The 17,133-nt window shown below is 44.9% G+C and overlaps 1 protein-coding gene across 1 annotated transcript in view; it reads right to left on the bottom strand.

The window, feature by feature from the left end:
* LRP1B (LDL receptor related protein 1B) overlaps window positions 1-17,133 on the bottom strand; it is a 1,757,966-nt gene that overhangs the window by 15,653 nt on the left and 1,725,180 nt on the right. The window contains exons 87-88 of the mRNA XM_040358043.1: window positions 3,785-3,861; window positions 136-226 (exon numbers count right to left, since the gene is read on the bottom strand). Of these exons, the coding sequence (XP_040213977.1) occupies window positions 136-226; window positions 3,785-3,861 (168 nt within the window). The remainder of the gene's footprint in view (window positions 1-135; window positions 227-3,784; window positions 3,862-17,133) is intronic.

Genomic DNA, 17,133 nt, shown 5'->3' with positions numbered 1-17,133 from the left:
TAACTAGAATGGGACGCGACTTGTCAGGCGACTGCGTCACCTGACGAGTCGCCCCAGTGTGAACCAGCTCTAGGTGGATTGTTGTTCTTCAGAGTAAGTTCTATGTTAATGACGCTTAGAAAATGTCCAATTTACCTTCTCCGTCTTTTGCACAGCAGAAGACCAATTACCAAGGTTGTTATGAGGGTCACAAGTAGAACCAAGGGCACGATTATCGCAATGCTGCCTGTCACAGAAAATGAAAGTGTTAGTATAAACATTAGAATATTGTTTGTTCTAGAACAAAAAAATAAATCTTTGCATCATGGCAGCACAGGGGTAAGCAAGGACTCCATTAGGCACTGTGGTTCTGAGCTGAATTTCCATGACAGACCCCTTCTCCAGGACAATTGCTTTTTCTCTGGGAATCTGAGATTCCTTTCATAAACTGGTTAGGTATTTTGGCATCTACCCAAATGTGCCATCGAATATCTGAGTGCCACTGGGGCAGGGTATGCCAATAGGAGTTTTGTGTAAAATAGTTTCATAAAATAGTTTTACAATGTACAAATATGTATAAAATACTGCAAATTATACCTTATTGGAATTTCAGTCTAATCAATTGTATAGACTGCTATATAATCCAGAAATGCATTAATTAAAGTGGTTGTATAGTGTGTTATTTATAATAAGGCTTACCTGTAGGTGAAAAAAAATCTCCTAAACCGTTACGGTTTAGGAGATATTCCCCTCACAATGAGCCACTGACTGCAGCGGCGCATACGCACAGGGCATTCTCGGGTAAAGGACGCCGGACCTTGCCAGAAAGAAGTCTCCCACGTGCATGTGCGGGAGTGACGACATTGCAGCTCCAGCCACTCACATCGCTGGAGCCGCGATACCAGGAAGACATGCCGAGGCAACATGTCATCTCCCTTGGCGTGGACCAGGTAAGTTACCGACGTCTCGTGCATACTAGCTCATTATGCCTTTTGCCTTACAGGTGAGGAAAAAATAAATAACTATACAACCGCTTTAAGAAAATTATAAAATACATTTTAGGTATGGAAGGCAAAGAACCAAATCTGTGTTTTTATTAGCCTCCTGAAATCCTTTACCCATCAGGACTCAGACTGGCACAGGCTAGCTAATCAGGTTGTATAATATTTCACAGTTCTGTTAATCTAACACTGGTAGCTTGCTTACAGGAGGTACAGTATCAGTAGATTGATGATTTGAGCAGTGCAGTAATGCTCCTTCATTGTCCCCATCTGAAAGGGGGGCAGATCAGTATTACTTACTAAAAAATAGTGAATTTAGTGATCCCTATACTGTCTAGAAAGGTTGGCTGGATCACAAAATCGGCAGAACAGAATTATCAATCTTTTGGCAGGAAGGAACGTACAAATTTATGAAAATAAACTGTGTATTTAGCTCTTTGTTCAAAATAAGCCTTGAAGGTAAATTGGTAAAGGAAAGTTCTTCCACTTTGAACGTTAACGTTTAAAACTAACCACCCCTAGTTCGTTTGTGTTGTACGTCACCGCATTCTTGACGGACGGAATTTCAGACAACATTTGTGTGACCGTGTGTATGCAACACAAGTTTGAGCCAACATCTGTCGGAAAAAAAATCCATGGTTTGTTGTCGGAATTTCCGATCGTGTGTACGCGACATTAGACATTTGTAAAATCCCAGCCTTGTAGAAAGGTTTATGCATGAGTCCTATGCATAAAGAAAGCATCATAAAAACATAATTTTATGACTTTGGCATAAAGGAAGTCGAGTGGCCTACACACCTTGACCTCAAACTAGTACTGAACACCTTCGGGATGAACTGGAATGCCAATGACAAATCACGTATTCTTCATCCAAAATCTTTGTGGCTGAATCTTGAAGAAAACCTTCCCAGAGTAGTGGAGGCTGTTTTACCCACAAACAGAGGGGCAATTTCTTGGTTTTGGAATAGGATGTTCAACACGCTTAAGATGGATCTGATGAAACAGCGGAGCTGTGAAACGCGTCATCCAATTGGTCCATTCCCGTAGGCCACGCCACGTCACTTGAAGTGCGACGAACCCTGTTTGCGGTCCACCCTGAGATGCACGCCGTCCTGTACGGCGTTCTGCACGGTTCGCTGTCCTTCCTATGGTTGTTTTGGCACCATATCGCTCCATCTACAGCTTCCCCGCTTTTTCAGACCTCACTGAGGATCTGGACACATCGGCCACCAGTGACAACGGACCTAACTTACCTGACATGCCTGTATTCTCATATCTATTGTGAGTAGCCATTTGGCGGTGTGTTTCTTTTATTAAAATCCCTTCTCATATTGCACTTAGATTGGCGCATCCTTGTCTTTTCTTTGTGTACATAGAGCGTGCTTCTGCTTTTGGGATTGCTGCCGCTAAGAGCTCATGGACTTTATTTACGAACTTCATTGTTAATTCTTCAGAAATAAGGACTATCACCATTCATCAATTATTAATTATTTATACCATTTCCTTATTAAGAATCATCCTATTTATAATCATGGGCCACTGTTGTCTGTAGTCTGCCTAATCTTGCGCCATCTGACAATTTTTTCCATCAACACGCTTAAAGTGGAGGTTCACCCGGAAATGTTAATTTTTAACATTAGATTCATGCTCATTTTGTCAAGGGGAATCGGGTAGTTTTTTTAAAAATGAAGCAGTACTTACCGTTTTAGAGAGCGATCTTCTCCGCCGCTTCCGGGTATGGGCTGCGGGACTGGGCGTTCCTATTTGATTGACAGTCTTCCGACAGGCTTCCGACGGTCGCATCTATAGCGTCACGATTTTCCGAAAGTAGCCGAACGTCGGTGCGCAGGCGCCGTATAGAGCCGCACCCACGTTCGGCTTCTTTCGGCTACTCGTGACACAATAGATGCGACCGTCGGAAGCCTGTCGAAAGACTGCCAATCAAATAGGAATGCCCAGTCCCGAAGACCATACCCGGAAGCGGCGGAGAAGATCGCTCTCTAAAACGGTAAGTACTGCTTAGTTTTTAAAAAAACTACCCGATTCCCCTAGACAAAATGAGCCTCAATCTAATGTTTAAAAAAACAATTTGGGTGAACTCCCGCTTTAAGCCCTGTACACATGATCAGTCCATCCGATGAGAACGGTCTGATGGACTGTTTTCATCGGTTAACCGATGAAGCTGACTGATGGTCAGTCGTGCCTACACACCATCAGTTGAAAAAGCGATCGTGTCAGAATGCGGTGACGTAAAACACAACGACGTGCTGAAAAAAACAAAGTTCAATGCTTCCAAGCATGCGTCGACTTGATTCTGAGCATGCGTGGATTTTTAACCAATTTAAAACAAGTTGACTTTTTCTTAACCGATGGATAAATAACCAATGGGGTCTACACACGATCGGTTTGGTCCGATGAAAGCGGTACATCAGACTGTTCTCATCGGTTTAACCGATCGTGTGTATGCAGCCTTATATAGATGTGATTGTCAGGAGTCCTTGGTAATATAACCTATATGACCATTACATATCCCACTATGAATTACAATTTTGCCATCTTGGTATTATTTAAAATTGGTACATGATGGAATAGGCTTTAATAGACTATAAGAAAAAAAATAAAAACTCTACCTTCGTAATATTAAATGTTTCATCATCAGTGTCTAATTTACAAGAATAGATTTATGCACTCTGCCTACACAGCCCAGTGTAATCATTACTACTGGGTGAGAAACTTGTTCAGATTATGTTTTAAACTTCAAAATAAGTTGCCAGTAATTGTGAATGCTAATTTGAGATACTCACTTGAACCAGTATTGTCAGACTTGCTGCTCTTGGGAGCCGGCCTCTCGCACTGCTTTCCTGACCAGTTGGCTGAACATCTACAAAGATCCAATTAAACAGCAAAATTAATGGATGCCAGCTGCTAGCAAGCTAACCTGCTAAAGAGTATGTCATAAAAACACAAAAAACCTGAAAGCATAGACATTTCAACAAAAAACTCAGGATGATCTTGTCTCTCGCTACTTTCTTTTTCTTAAGTAAAGCAAAGTTTTGTGAAACGTTGAATTGAACTATTGAGTATAAAGGGATTATATTTAGCTTGTACTGTCCAACTAAGTCCTCCGAGGGCTTAATGATTATTTCAGAATTTGCCTGAAACAATTAATTAAATCACAAAAATGTGCCTGCTGGTATATCATGACTGTTATGCGACCCTCGAGGACTGAAGTTGGACAGCCCAACTTTGAATAACCTACAGTGCATGTCAGGGCAGTTGCTTGGTGGTTATCGCCTTCTGCCTGGCAGCCACTTGGGTCATCAGCTGGAATTCCAAAAATGACACTACCAAGAGTTTGCATGTTCTCCCTGTGTTTGAGTGAGTTTACTTTGCGTACTCTGGTTTCCTCCCACATTCCAAATAAATGCTGGTAGGCATAGGCCTGGGCACACCCTAATCACCCTGTGTGGTGCAGATTGCATCAAAATATACTGCGTTAAACATGCAGTAACGCGAAGAAAAATACAGCATTAAATGGCACATAACACAACAAAATATACAACGTTAAACGTGCACTAATGCACAGAAATATGCTGCATCAAACGTGCAGTAACACACTGGAATATACTGCTTTAAACATGCACAGAAATACACCAAAGCTCCCTAATGGGGCTCCTAAAATAAAATAAATATATAATAAAAATAAAAAACTACTAACACTGTCCACTGCCCTACTGACACCAATCTCTGCCCTACTGACACCGTCCACCGCTCTGCTGACACCATCAGTATACTGTATATACACATGCAAATAGGTTTGAGCTTTGGGGTGCACACCCTAATTCAATAGGCTGCGCACACCTATGCTGGTAGGTTAAGGCCCCTTTCACACATGCGGAACGTATGTCCGCTTTTTCATCCATCCGTTTACGGATGAAAAAGGGACATACATTGATCCCTATGAGATTGCAGGTGTCAGCTGAACATCTGCTGACACCCGATCTCACCAGGGTCCGCAATCCTCCGATTCTGCAGACAGAGGAAAACCCTATTTTTCCATCCGTCTGCGGATTGGATCGGGTGAACACGGACAGACAGTCCGTGTTCATCCGATCCCCCATAGGGGAGAGAAGGAAGGAGTCACCACTCCAGGTGGGTAAGCTGAGCAATCAGTGGCTTCTCAGGAAATCAAGGGTGCCGGCACTGCACGAGGCAATTGATAGAGGCTAAGAAAAATGGACAGCCGCACTCCAACAGACCTTTCGGTTGTCTTTATTGTAAAATCAGAACAGAAAATGCACTACAAAAATGCAACAAAAGTAGGGATAGCAGCCAACACGTTTCACACTTTGGGTCAGTGCTTAGTCATGGCTTAGCCAAAAGGTCTGTTGGAGTGCGGCTGTCCATTTTTCTTAGGCCTCGTACACACGACGGGACATGTCCGATTAAAACGGTCCGCAGACCGTTTTCATCGGACATGTCCGCTGCCAGATTTTGGTCTGATAGCTGTACACACCATCAGACCAAATATCCCGCGGACAGCGAATGCCGTTTTTGCGACGATGACGCCGCGACCCTGGAAGGTCAATGCTTCCACGCATGCGTCGAATCACTTTGACGCATGCAAGGGCTTTCGGCTGAGCGGACATGTCCGGTGAGTCGTACAGACGACCGAACATGTCCGACGGACAGGCTTCCAGCGGACATGTTTCTTAGGAAAATTGTCCGGTCGGCCGTACACACGACTGAACATGTCCGCGGAAGCTGGTCCGATGGACCAGTTTCAGCAGACATGTTTGGTCGTGTGTACGAGGCCTCAGCCTCTATGAATTCTCCCATAGGGGAGAGCGGAGATCTGACAGGGCGGATTCCAGTGAGCAAGTGGAGGTTCACGGGGCGGATCATCACGTCCCGTGTGAAAGGGCCCTAATTGGCTCCTGTCTAAATTGTCCCTATTGTGTGTATGTATGCGGGTGAGTTAGGGACCTTAGATTGTAAGCTCCTTGAAGGCAGGGACTGATGTGAATATACAGTATAATATTGCACACTGCAATATTCCACCAATAAAAATAAACAAACTATGTTGGCAGTCTGGAGCCATTTATTACACATGAGAATGTGTTGCTGTCACCGCCAGAGGTGGCAAATCCACTTTGCACTGAAAGTGCACTTGGAAGTGCAGTCGCTGTAGATCTGAGGGGAAGATCTGAAATGAGGGGAAGCTCTGCTGATTTTATCATCCAATCATGTGCAAGCTAAAATGCTGTTTTTTATTTTCTTTGCATGTCCCTCTCAGATCTACAGCGACTGCATACACCCCTATACTACATTAGTAGAAGTGTACTTTCTGAACCCTGAGGTACGTAATGTCCTCTCACACACAGACACACAGTATGCATACACACAGAATACACAAACACACACTGAAAAGGTATTGGAGAGGCAGGGCAGCTATAATCTTGTGATTTTTTTTTATAAACACAGATTTTGACATACTGTCCCTGGGTTTACTGAGGCTGGCAACCCTGATTCGGCCCCCTAGTGGCATGGGGCCCTCGGGTAGTGCCCGAGTGCCCAAATGGTCAGTCCACCCCTGCCAACAGGTGTGTTCACAGAATCACCAACAGGTGCATTCCAGAATCACCAACAGTTTTGTTCTAACATTACCAGCAGGTATGTTGTAGGAACACCAGTAGGTGTTTCCCAGAGTCACCAACAGGTGTGTTCTAGAATCACCAGCAGGTTTGTTCCAGAATCACTAACAGGTTCATTCCAGAATCACCAACAGTTTTGTTCTAACATCACCAGCAGGCATGTTCTAGGAACACCAGCAGGTGTGTTCCAGATTCGCCAACAGGTGTGTTCCAGAATCACCAGTAGGTTTGTTACAGAATCACCAGTACGTTTGTTCCAGAATCACCAGCAGGTTTGTTACAGAATCACCAGCAGGTTTGTTCCAGAATCACCAACAGGTGTGTTCCAGAATTACCAACAAGTATGTTCCAGAATCACCCGCAGGGTTGTTCCAGAAACACAAACAGGTGTGTTTCAGAATCATCAGTAGGCATTTTCCGGAATCACCAGCAGGTTTGTTCCAGAATCCACAACAGGTGTGTTCTAACATCACCAGCAGGTATGTTCTATTAACACCAGCAGGTATGTTCTATTAACACCAGCAGGTGTGTACTAACATAATCTGCAGGTATGTTCTAGAACCACCAACAGGTGTGTTCTAACATCGCCAGCAGGTATGTTCTAACATCACCAGCAGGTGTGTTCCAGCATCATCAGCAGGTGTTTTCCAGGGTCACCAACAGGTGTGTTCAAGGATCACTAGATTATTGACAATAGCCAATGGTGGGTTCTAAAGCAATAAAATAAATACCATGATATAAAAAAAACAGAACGTGAAGGCTTTCCCCCTCATATGTATCCATAAATTTTATTTTGACTTGTTTACATAATTGGAACATAAACCTCTGAACTGAATTAGGGATGAATAACTCCTGTGTTTGGTATATATATATATATTTTTTTTAAAGCCTGCAGACTTTGGGATGTTTTGATGGGTGTCGACATACGACCTTCACCTCTATGACTTAATTCATAACTTATTGTACATGTAGTCATGACCAAAAGGTCTGTATGTAATGGTCATGCATGCCCATAAGAATGTACAAGTATCTTGAATATTCCCTTTGGCGAAGTACTATCAGGGCCGGCGCAACCACCAGGCGGACCAAGCGGCCGCTTGGGGCGGGCAGGTCCGCAGCCTGGGATGGGGCGAAATTTTTATTTATTTTTTTTAATTTTTTTTTTTTTATACTTTGTCCGGGGACCGGAGTTGCCGCCGCCCTCCGGCGCCCGGTGTCCCGCTCCGGTGTGCTAATGCGCCGCAGCGCCTGTCAGTAGCTGACTGAATGTGGCCCGGGCCGGGTGCAGCCAATCCAGTTACTGCCTGGTGATGGATGACGCCGGGTCCGGGCCTGTAACTGCACGGCACTTCAGTGACGACGTCCTCCTCCGCGCAGGAGGACGTCTGACGTCACTGAAGGGGCGGACCTCCGCTGCTGGGTGACACAGTGCCCAGTCCCGCGCCGCCGGAAGATTGAGATGGCAGAAAAGCGCACAGGAGGTGAGGGTGGGGTCGTGGCGTGGGGAAGAAGAATGGATGGATCATGGATGATGGATGATGGAAGAACGAAGAAGGAGCAAGGGGGGTTAATGGAGACGGGGCCGGGTGGATAATTAATAAAGCAGGAGGGCTTAATGGAACTGGAAGAAGGAGTGGGGCCCCCACTCCTTCCAGTTCCATTATGCCCTCCTGCTTTATTAATTATCCACCCGACCCAGTCTCCATTAACCCCCCTTGCTCCTTCTTCCATGATCCATCATCCATCCTCCCTGGGCCCTGCTCTGCTTCCGCCATTCCTCCCCCCCACAGTGGGGGGGGGAGGAATGGTGGAAGCAGAGCAGGGCCCAGGGGGGATGGATGATGGAAGAAGGAGCAAGGGGGGTTAATGGAGACGGGGTCGGGTGGATAATTAATAAAGCAGGAGGGCATAATGGAAGAAGGAGTGGGGGGGGGGGAGGAATGGTGGAAGCAGAGCAGGGCCCAGGGGTAATGGATGATGGAAGAAGGAGCAAGGGGGGTTAATGGAGACTGGGTCGGGTGGATAATTAATAAAGCAGGAGGGCTTAATGGAACTGGAAGAAGGAGTGGGGGGGGGGAGGAATGGCGGAAGCAGAGCAGGGCCCAGGGGGCATAGATGATGGATCATGGAAGAAGGAGCAAGGGGGGTTAATGGAGACGGGGTCGGGTGGATAATTAATAAAGCAGGAGGGCATAATGGAACTGGAAGAAGGAGTGGGGGGGGGGGAGGAATGGCGGAAGCAGAGCAGGGCCCAGGGGGGATAGATGATGGATCATGGAAGAAGGAGCAAGGGGGGTTAATGGAGACGGGGTCGGGTGGATAATTAATAAAGCAGGAGGGCATAATGGAAGAAGGAGTGGGGGGGGGAGGAATGGTGGAAGCAGAGCAGGGCCCAGGGGTGATGGATGATGGAAGAAGGAGCAAGGGGGGTTAATGGAGACTGGGTTGATAATGAAAGCAGGAGGGCATAATGGAAGAAGGAGTGGGGGGGAATGGATAATGGAAGCAGGGGGGTAATGGAAACGGAGGTGGATAATGGAAGCAGGGGGGGTGGATAATGGATGCAGGGGGGATGGATAATGGAAGCAGGGGGGATGGATAATGGAAGCAGGGGGGATGGATAATGGAAGCAGAGGGGGTTGGATAATAGAAGCAGGGGGGATGGATAATGGAAGCAGGGGGGATGGATAATGGAAGCAGAGGGGGTTGGATAATAGAAGCAGGGGGGATGGATAATGGAAGCAGGGGGGATGGATAATAGAAGCAGGGGGATAGATAATGGAAGCAGGGGGGATGGATAATGGAAGCAGGGGGGATGGATAATAGAAGCAGGGGGATGGATAATGGAAGCAGGGGGATGGATAATGGAAGCAGGGGGGATGGATAATAGAAGCAGGGGGATGGATAATAGAAGCAGGGGGATGGATAATGGAAGCAGGGGGATGGATAATGGAAGCAGGGGGATGGATAATGGAAGCAGGGGGGATGGATAATGGAAGCAGGGGGATGGATAATGGAAGCAGGGGGATGGATAATGGAAGCAGGGGAATGGATAATGGAAGCAGGGGGGATGGATAATAGAAGGGGGGATGGATAATAGAAGCAGGGGGATGGATAATGGAAGCATGGGGATGGATAATGGAAGCAGGGGGGATGGATAATAGAAGGGGGGGATGGATAATGGAAGCAGGGGGGATGGATAATGAAAGCAGGGGGGATGGATAATGGAAGCAGGGGGATGGATAATGGAAGCAGGGGGGATGGATAATAGAAGGGGGGGGGGATGGATAATGGAAGCAGGGGGGATGGATAATAGAAGGGGGGGGGGATGGATAAGTCGACTTCCACACTCCACCACCGGCCACCAGAACTCCCACACGCAAATAAATATAATGTAGTAGATGTGACCTGCAGTCCTATGTAACACCACAGATAACAGTGATAACCCTCAGAGTACAGATAATGTAGTAGATGCTACCTGTGTTATCTGTGGTGTTACATAGGACTGTCTGCAGGTCACATCTACTACATTATCTGTACTCGGAGAGTTATTACGGTGTTATCTGTGGTGTTGCATAGGACTGTCTGCAGGTCACATCTACTTCATTATCTGTACTCAGAGAGTTATCACTGTTTTATCTGTGGTCAGCCCTGTCGTATTTCAAGGTAACAGTTTAGGGCCACATATGGGGTATCTCCGTACACAAGAGAAAGTGTTACAAACTTTGGGGGCATTTTCTCCTTTTACCCCTTATGAAAAGGTAAAGTTGGGGAAACATTTTTGCAAGGGAGGTGGGTGGCAATTGGGGGGGGGGGGCGCCAAAATGGAGCTTCGCTTGTGTAGGCAGAAATCCTTGCACCGGCCCTGAGTACTATACAAATGATTTGTTGGTTTATAAACACAAGATAATGAAATTCAGTGGCTCTGTGTGAGGATGTCAGAAAGTGGTTGCATACTGTGGAATAATAGATAAATCTATACAGTGCTATCAAAGGACTAATCTGCTGCTGGGGGAATATAATCTGGAGTCGGAAGTGGGAAATATCTTACTTTCAAGTAAAAATAGTAATGCCTTAGGGCATAGGCACATTGTGTGTTTCACTACACTTACTGTACACCTGATATAAATCATGTTATATACAAATAATTTCAAAGAGACTCTGTAATCAACTTAAAAAAAAAAAAAACTGTATGGAAAAGCATGGAGAAGTCAAATGCTTAAAGGGGTTGTAAAGCTTCCCGTTTTTTCACCTTAATGCATCCTATTGCCGCCGGGTGCCCGCGATTGTCGGTAATCATGGCAGCTGTTTATTTCCCACTGTATGCTGTTTTTTGTAGTGCATTTTCTTTTTAATCAATAAAGGGCACGTCTTTTTTAGACTTACTGGAGTGCGGCTGTCCATATACGTTTCTTCCTTTCCCAGCCTGCTGCCTGCCTGCTTATCTCCTTGCCTTCCCTGGCAGAGTGATCTTCCTCCGCACCCCACCCAGTAGTAGCTGGGGCCTGGAGAGTAATGCCTAGTACACACGATAGGATTTATCCACGGATACGGTCCTCCGGACCGTTTCCGCGGATAAATCCTCTGAGGATTTTGATCCGATGGAGTGTACACACCATCGGATCGAAATCCGCGCCAGTTTCCCATCGCGATGACGTGTCGCGCCGTCGCCGCGATGATGACGCGGCGACGCTGTCATATAAGGAATTCCACGCATGCGTCGAATCATTACGACGCATGCGAGGGATGGGTTCGGACGGATCAATCCGGTGAGTCTGTACAGACCACCGGATCGATCCGCTGGAGCTGATTCCAGCGGATAGATTTCTTAGCATGCTAAGAAATTTTTATCCGCTGGAAATCGGTCGGCCCGAAATATATCCGCGGATAAATATCCGCTGGATCGTACACACCAGCGGATCTATCCGCTGAAACCGATCCACGGATCAATTTCAGCGGATCGATCCTCTCGTGTGTACGGGGCCTAAGACTTGGCAGGCTGTGAGGCGGGCGACTGTGGCGATGGGCAGAGAGTCGCTGATTGCCGCCATTACTAGTAAAAAAAAGATATGTCCCCGGATTTTATTTAAAAAATCTGGTCACCTTACCTTAGGGGGAAAAGTGGCAGCGCCTCTCTGAGGAAGGGACAGATCTGCCTGGGCATCAAGCGCAGTACACACGTGCACCAAACAGGTCATTTAACAGGTTTTCCTGGAGCATGTCATGTGCTCTCAGATGCATGTGTCTTCAAGGGTACATTAAGGCAAATGGTTCATTATAAATAAGTACTCAGTAAAATGTACACATTGCTCTTCATTAAAATGTGACACACACTGCACCTTCTAGCTCCATTGATTCTGCAGTCCCGTTCATTTGTATTGTCTCCCAAGGCAGACAGAGAAGCACTGATTACAGGCTCCAGTGCAAGTCAATGCCGGGATTGCTAACACAGACGACGGATGCACTTTAATGGGATGACTGCCACAAGGCTTCTGAATTTAAAGTGACCCTTTCACTTAGAGGTGCCTGCATATACCTGCAGAGACCAGCGGCAAAAGAGTCACTAAAGAGCCCCTGCTCAAGACCAGTTTTTTGGCCCCCATGCAACTGCTGGCAAATTAAATTATTTATTTACCGTGTATCAAAAAATAGCTAAATAGCAGTGAGCAATGTCCAGAACTATGCGACAGTAGACATGTGCACAACAACAAATTGTTTTGTTTCGTCTCGTTCCGTAGGTTCGTAATTTCGTAATTTCGTAAGACGCAAGTTTTCCTATTCGGAACCGTTCGTATTTTCGTAACAGTTTTATTTTCGTTTATACTGAATGATTCGTAATTCTGTCAAATTTATTTTCGTTGATTCAAAATTCGTAATTTTGTTAGATATTAATTTTTCGCTTAATGGATTCGTAATTTTGTACTTTCAGAAATACATCGTCGGCTCCCCTGCGCGAGAGCCCGTAGCTATATGTCGGCTCTCGCGCAGGCCACCAGGGGCGCGTGCCACTAGGAGCGCCCCCTGCTCGCCCCCGACTCCCTTCCGCGTGCCCGGCGGGCATGATCGCTGCCAGCCACACGCGATCGCTCGTTACAGAGCGGGAACCGGGAGCTGTGTGTGTAAACACACAGCTCCCGGTCCTGTCAGGGAGAGATATGCCGATCTTCTGTTCATGCAATGTATGAACAGAAGATCAGTGATTTCCCCTAGTGAGGCCACCCCCCCTACAGTTAGAACACACCCAGGGAACATCCTTAACCCCTTCCCCGCCCCCTAGTGTTAAGCCCTTTCCTGCCAGTGGCATTTTTATAGTAATCCAATGCATTTTTATAGCACTGATCGCTATAAAAATACCAATGGTTCCAAAAATGTGTCAAAAGTGTCCGAAGTGTCCGCCATAATGTCGCAGTACCAAAAAAAAAATCGCTGATCTCCGCCATTACTAGTAAAAGAAAAAATTATTAATAAATGCCATACAAATACCCCCTATTTTGTAAACGCTATAACTTTTGCGCAAACCAATCAATAAATGCTTATTGCGATTTTTTTTACAAAAAATATGTAGAATAATACGTATCGGCCTAAACTGAGGGAAACTTTTTTTTTTATATATATTTTTGGGGGATATTTATTATAGCAAAAAGTAAAAAATATTATTTATTTTCAAAATTGACGCTCTATTTTTGTTTATAGCGCAAAAAGTAAAACCGCAGAGGTGATCAAATACCACTAAAAGAAAGCTCTATTTGTGGGGAAAAAAGGACGCCAATTTTGTTTGGGAGCCACGTCGCACGACCGCGCAATTGTCAGTTAAAGCGACGCAGTGCCGAATCGCAAAAAGTGCTCTGGTCCAGCAATATGGTCCGGGGGTCAAGTGGTTAAGATAGACTTTCTCTTAACCCCCGTACACACGGTCAGACTTTTTGCCAACAAACTTTAAAATGAAAGTTTTTCAAAAATTTCGACCATGTGTACGCTCTATCGGACAAATTTTTTCGGTTTCAAAAGTCCGGCCAACTCCCTTCGGACAAAAATCCACGGAAAAGTTTGTTTGAAGTCCGATCGTGTGTAGGAGGCTTTACACTGTCCAATGTGACTCAGCACAAAAGAGATAAGCTGATTGGCTAAGATATTAAGTAAGATACATCACTCACTAACTACACTGCCCAGTGCCCATTCATAAGAACGATACAAGTACACAAATTAACGAACAGACAAAGAAACGGATTTACAAAACACACAAAAAATACACAGGGCTACTTTTTTTAAAACCCTCCAAAATAAAGGCATGATGAGCTAGTATGCATCGCATAATTGCACATTATGAAATACTTACCTTAGAACAAAGCCCTGCACTGCCATGCTGTCAGCTCTGACAGACGCTTCCATCTTCACCCAGTCTTCCTTCCGGGTCCGCGTCCTCTGGCTGTCTCATTGGCGATGACATCACTCATGCGCATGTGTGTCATGGACAGCGCCACAGAGCTCTGAAGGTATGGCACGGGCATGGGCATCCGCTCCATAGGGCAGGGGGGGCAATTGACCTCCCCTGGAAAATCGAGAAGGTGTCGAAGAGTCTAGCAGCCGTGGGCTGTCTGAGCAGTCTCGGCCCGGATGTCACACAGGCACAGCGAGCAGAGTGAAGCTGCCTCCCCCTCCGGTGTTAATGTGTACACAGGGGGAGGGAACCTGCTGTGCCTGTGCCGCGCTGATGGCTGATCTGAGGTACTGAATAGGATGAGGGGAGGGGGGGTCTGTCTGTGCTGAATGGAGGGGTCTGGGCGGAATGGGGGGGTCTGTGCTGAAGGGGGGGTCCATCTGTGCTGAATGGAGGGGTCTGTGCTGAAGGGGCTTAGCACTATATGACCATATAGTGTGACCAAACTATTTTTGAATATGTTCAGGTGTTTTTAATTAGCCTTGCTGGTTAAATGTAATTTTTGCATGTGTGCGCTATAATCTGTTTTGTACTGTCTTTGGTCTTATAGCAGCACCATTTTAGATGTATAGCATTTTAGGGTGTGCCCCCCAAGTATGTTTTTGTGCTGAAGGGGGGTCTGTACATTCTATAGGCTATATTTATATGGGCATGGATTGAAGCTGAATTATCTCAAGAGCTATTTCACACTGCCAGCTGACCGCGTTATCGGTAAAGCGCCACTAAAAAGCAGCGCTTTACCATAGTTTTAGTTGCGCTATTCAGCCACTAGCGGGGCGCTTTTAACCCCCATTAGCATTTTAAGAAAGGGTTAAATGCGACTGTGTATCACCGCTGCCAAAGCGCCCCCCTCTGAAAAAATTTCAGCGGATGCCCATGGGCACAGGTATACCATCTCTTCGGAGTGCATGCACTGTGACATCGCCATTACATCACTGTGACATCACTTCATCAACAGGAAGTGCCAATATCTCCAAAACCGTGAAGGTTTTTACAGTACCTACAGATAAGAGTTTATTATAGGCTGCAGAGTAGGGTTTCCATCCTCTTTAACTTGGCTGAAACACGGAACAGCAATGGTACACATGTTGGCTATCTCTAGTTTTGCGGCACTGACATTTTCAGTTACATATTTGTAAATGTTATTAGATCTTTTATATATATTTAGTATTCTTGGTCTACTGCTTCTTTAAGAATGCACAGCGGGGACTCCGCTAGATTTTTTTTTCTACACTCAAAGTTTCAATTATCTAAGGGTTGAGAAAATTGAACATGTTATTAAATAAAATAGAGTATGCCGCTAACAAAATATTCCTTGTGGCTCCCAGCATTGCTGTCATCCAAGATAGAATGACAGCTGAATGATAGGGGGGGTCAGCTTATAGACGTTGCACGGCTCTGTAATGCTGTCTCTGCTCATCTATGTTCAAATGAAAGCACCTGAAACTCTATCACAGCCTGGCCTTAACTCTTCTTTTGTCAGCAGTTTTTGTACAATGCAGGAAACGACACTTAAAACAGAAGCTTGTAAAACGCTAACAATGCTCGGCATGTATGACCGTATTAGCCATAGGGGAGGAAGAGCGTGCAACTAGGCCAGCTATGTTCAAGGCTGTGCTCTAATTTTAAAAACCATCGGTCATATGTATAAAAATATATATATATAATAGTAAGGAAAAGACAAAAACGTTTGTTTCTTTTAGGGCTCATTCGTATGGACATATAAAATGCTGCATTTAGATACACTATATTGTCAAAAATATTGGGACATCTGCCTTTACATGCATTTTAACCTCCCCTGCGTGAGAGCCCGTAGCTATACATCGGCTCTCGACGTGGCCACTAGGGGCGCTCACCCCCGACTCCCCTGCTTGTGCCCGACGGGGCGCGATCGCCGCTGGGCACACGCGATCGCTCGTTACAGAGCGAGGACCGGGAGTTGTGTGTGTGTCCTGTCACAAGCCCCGTAGGTATAATGGGACATCCTATAAGAATAGTTGATCATTTCAGTGTAGATTACTGATTGTGTTAGTTTTCATATAGCTATAAACCCCCTGCTGTGTTCTCCAATCTCTATGACATTAGCACAGAGATCTCATACAATTATATTAAAGATAATTAAGGTCAAAAATGGCACTTGCAAAGATATGTGAATATACACTATCATATGTGCAATTTATTTAAAAACCAAAGTAGCTTCCATTGCCCAATCTGCCCTAAAAATACAGCTGATGTCTGGTTGCTACAGGCAAAATATTTTTTTTAAGTTTATTTATAGAATATATCACAAAAAGTATTTGTATTATGTGGGTACTATAAAAATGTGACCTATGCTGCTGCCCCAGAACCAGAATGTGACTTCAATGTCCCAACTAGACATGTGCACTCGTTTGTTTTCGTCCAAACGCATTTTCGTCTGAATTTCAGGGATTTTCGCGTTCGTTTTAACAAACGATAACAAGAGTACAGAATCTAAAATCCAAAAGATCAGACATAAAAAATGCTTTATTTTCGTTTTGTTGCGACAACAGTTCGATATAGACAGAAGATTCGACATGATGGTGACAATAGCAATCTGTGTCTATCGAACCTGCGGTTGAATGTGCCTAACCTAACTTTATTAGTCCAAGATTATTCGACATAGAGAGAAAATATTCAACATTATAGAGACATGAAGATTCAACGAAGCTGCTAAAAACATACGATCGCCACAAACTGACATTTACGGTCAAATGCTCTGCCTATAGGCTATAGAAAAATTCTAGTGTTGGTTGACTAGTAATAATAATTAATAAATATAATTATTACTAGTCATACAACATTAGAATTCTACTATAGCTTGTTCAACAGGAAATGTACGATTGCGGCGTCGTACAGTTTAGCTGCTCTGTTGAATCTCCTTAGAACATTTGACAGACACCATAAGCCTTCAATGACAGATTGAACCTGAATTAATTCAGATTTTCGAACAAATGCATTTTGTAATGAAATTTAATAAATAAAAATAAATTTGGGAAGTAACTTAATAATTGTATTTTTTGGACGAAAATAAAATTCGGAA

The sequence above is a fragment of the Rana temporaria genome, chromosome 6, assembly GCF_905171775.1.
Source record: "Rana temporaria chromosome 6, aRanTem1.1, whole genome shotgun sequence".
Taxonomy (NCBI): Eukaryota; Metazoa; Chordata; class Amphibia; order Anura; family Ranidae; genus Rana; species Rana temporaria.
The sequence above is the reverse complement of the archived record's forward strand: the minus strand, read 5'-3'. Positions and strand labels throughout refer to the sequence as shown.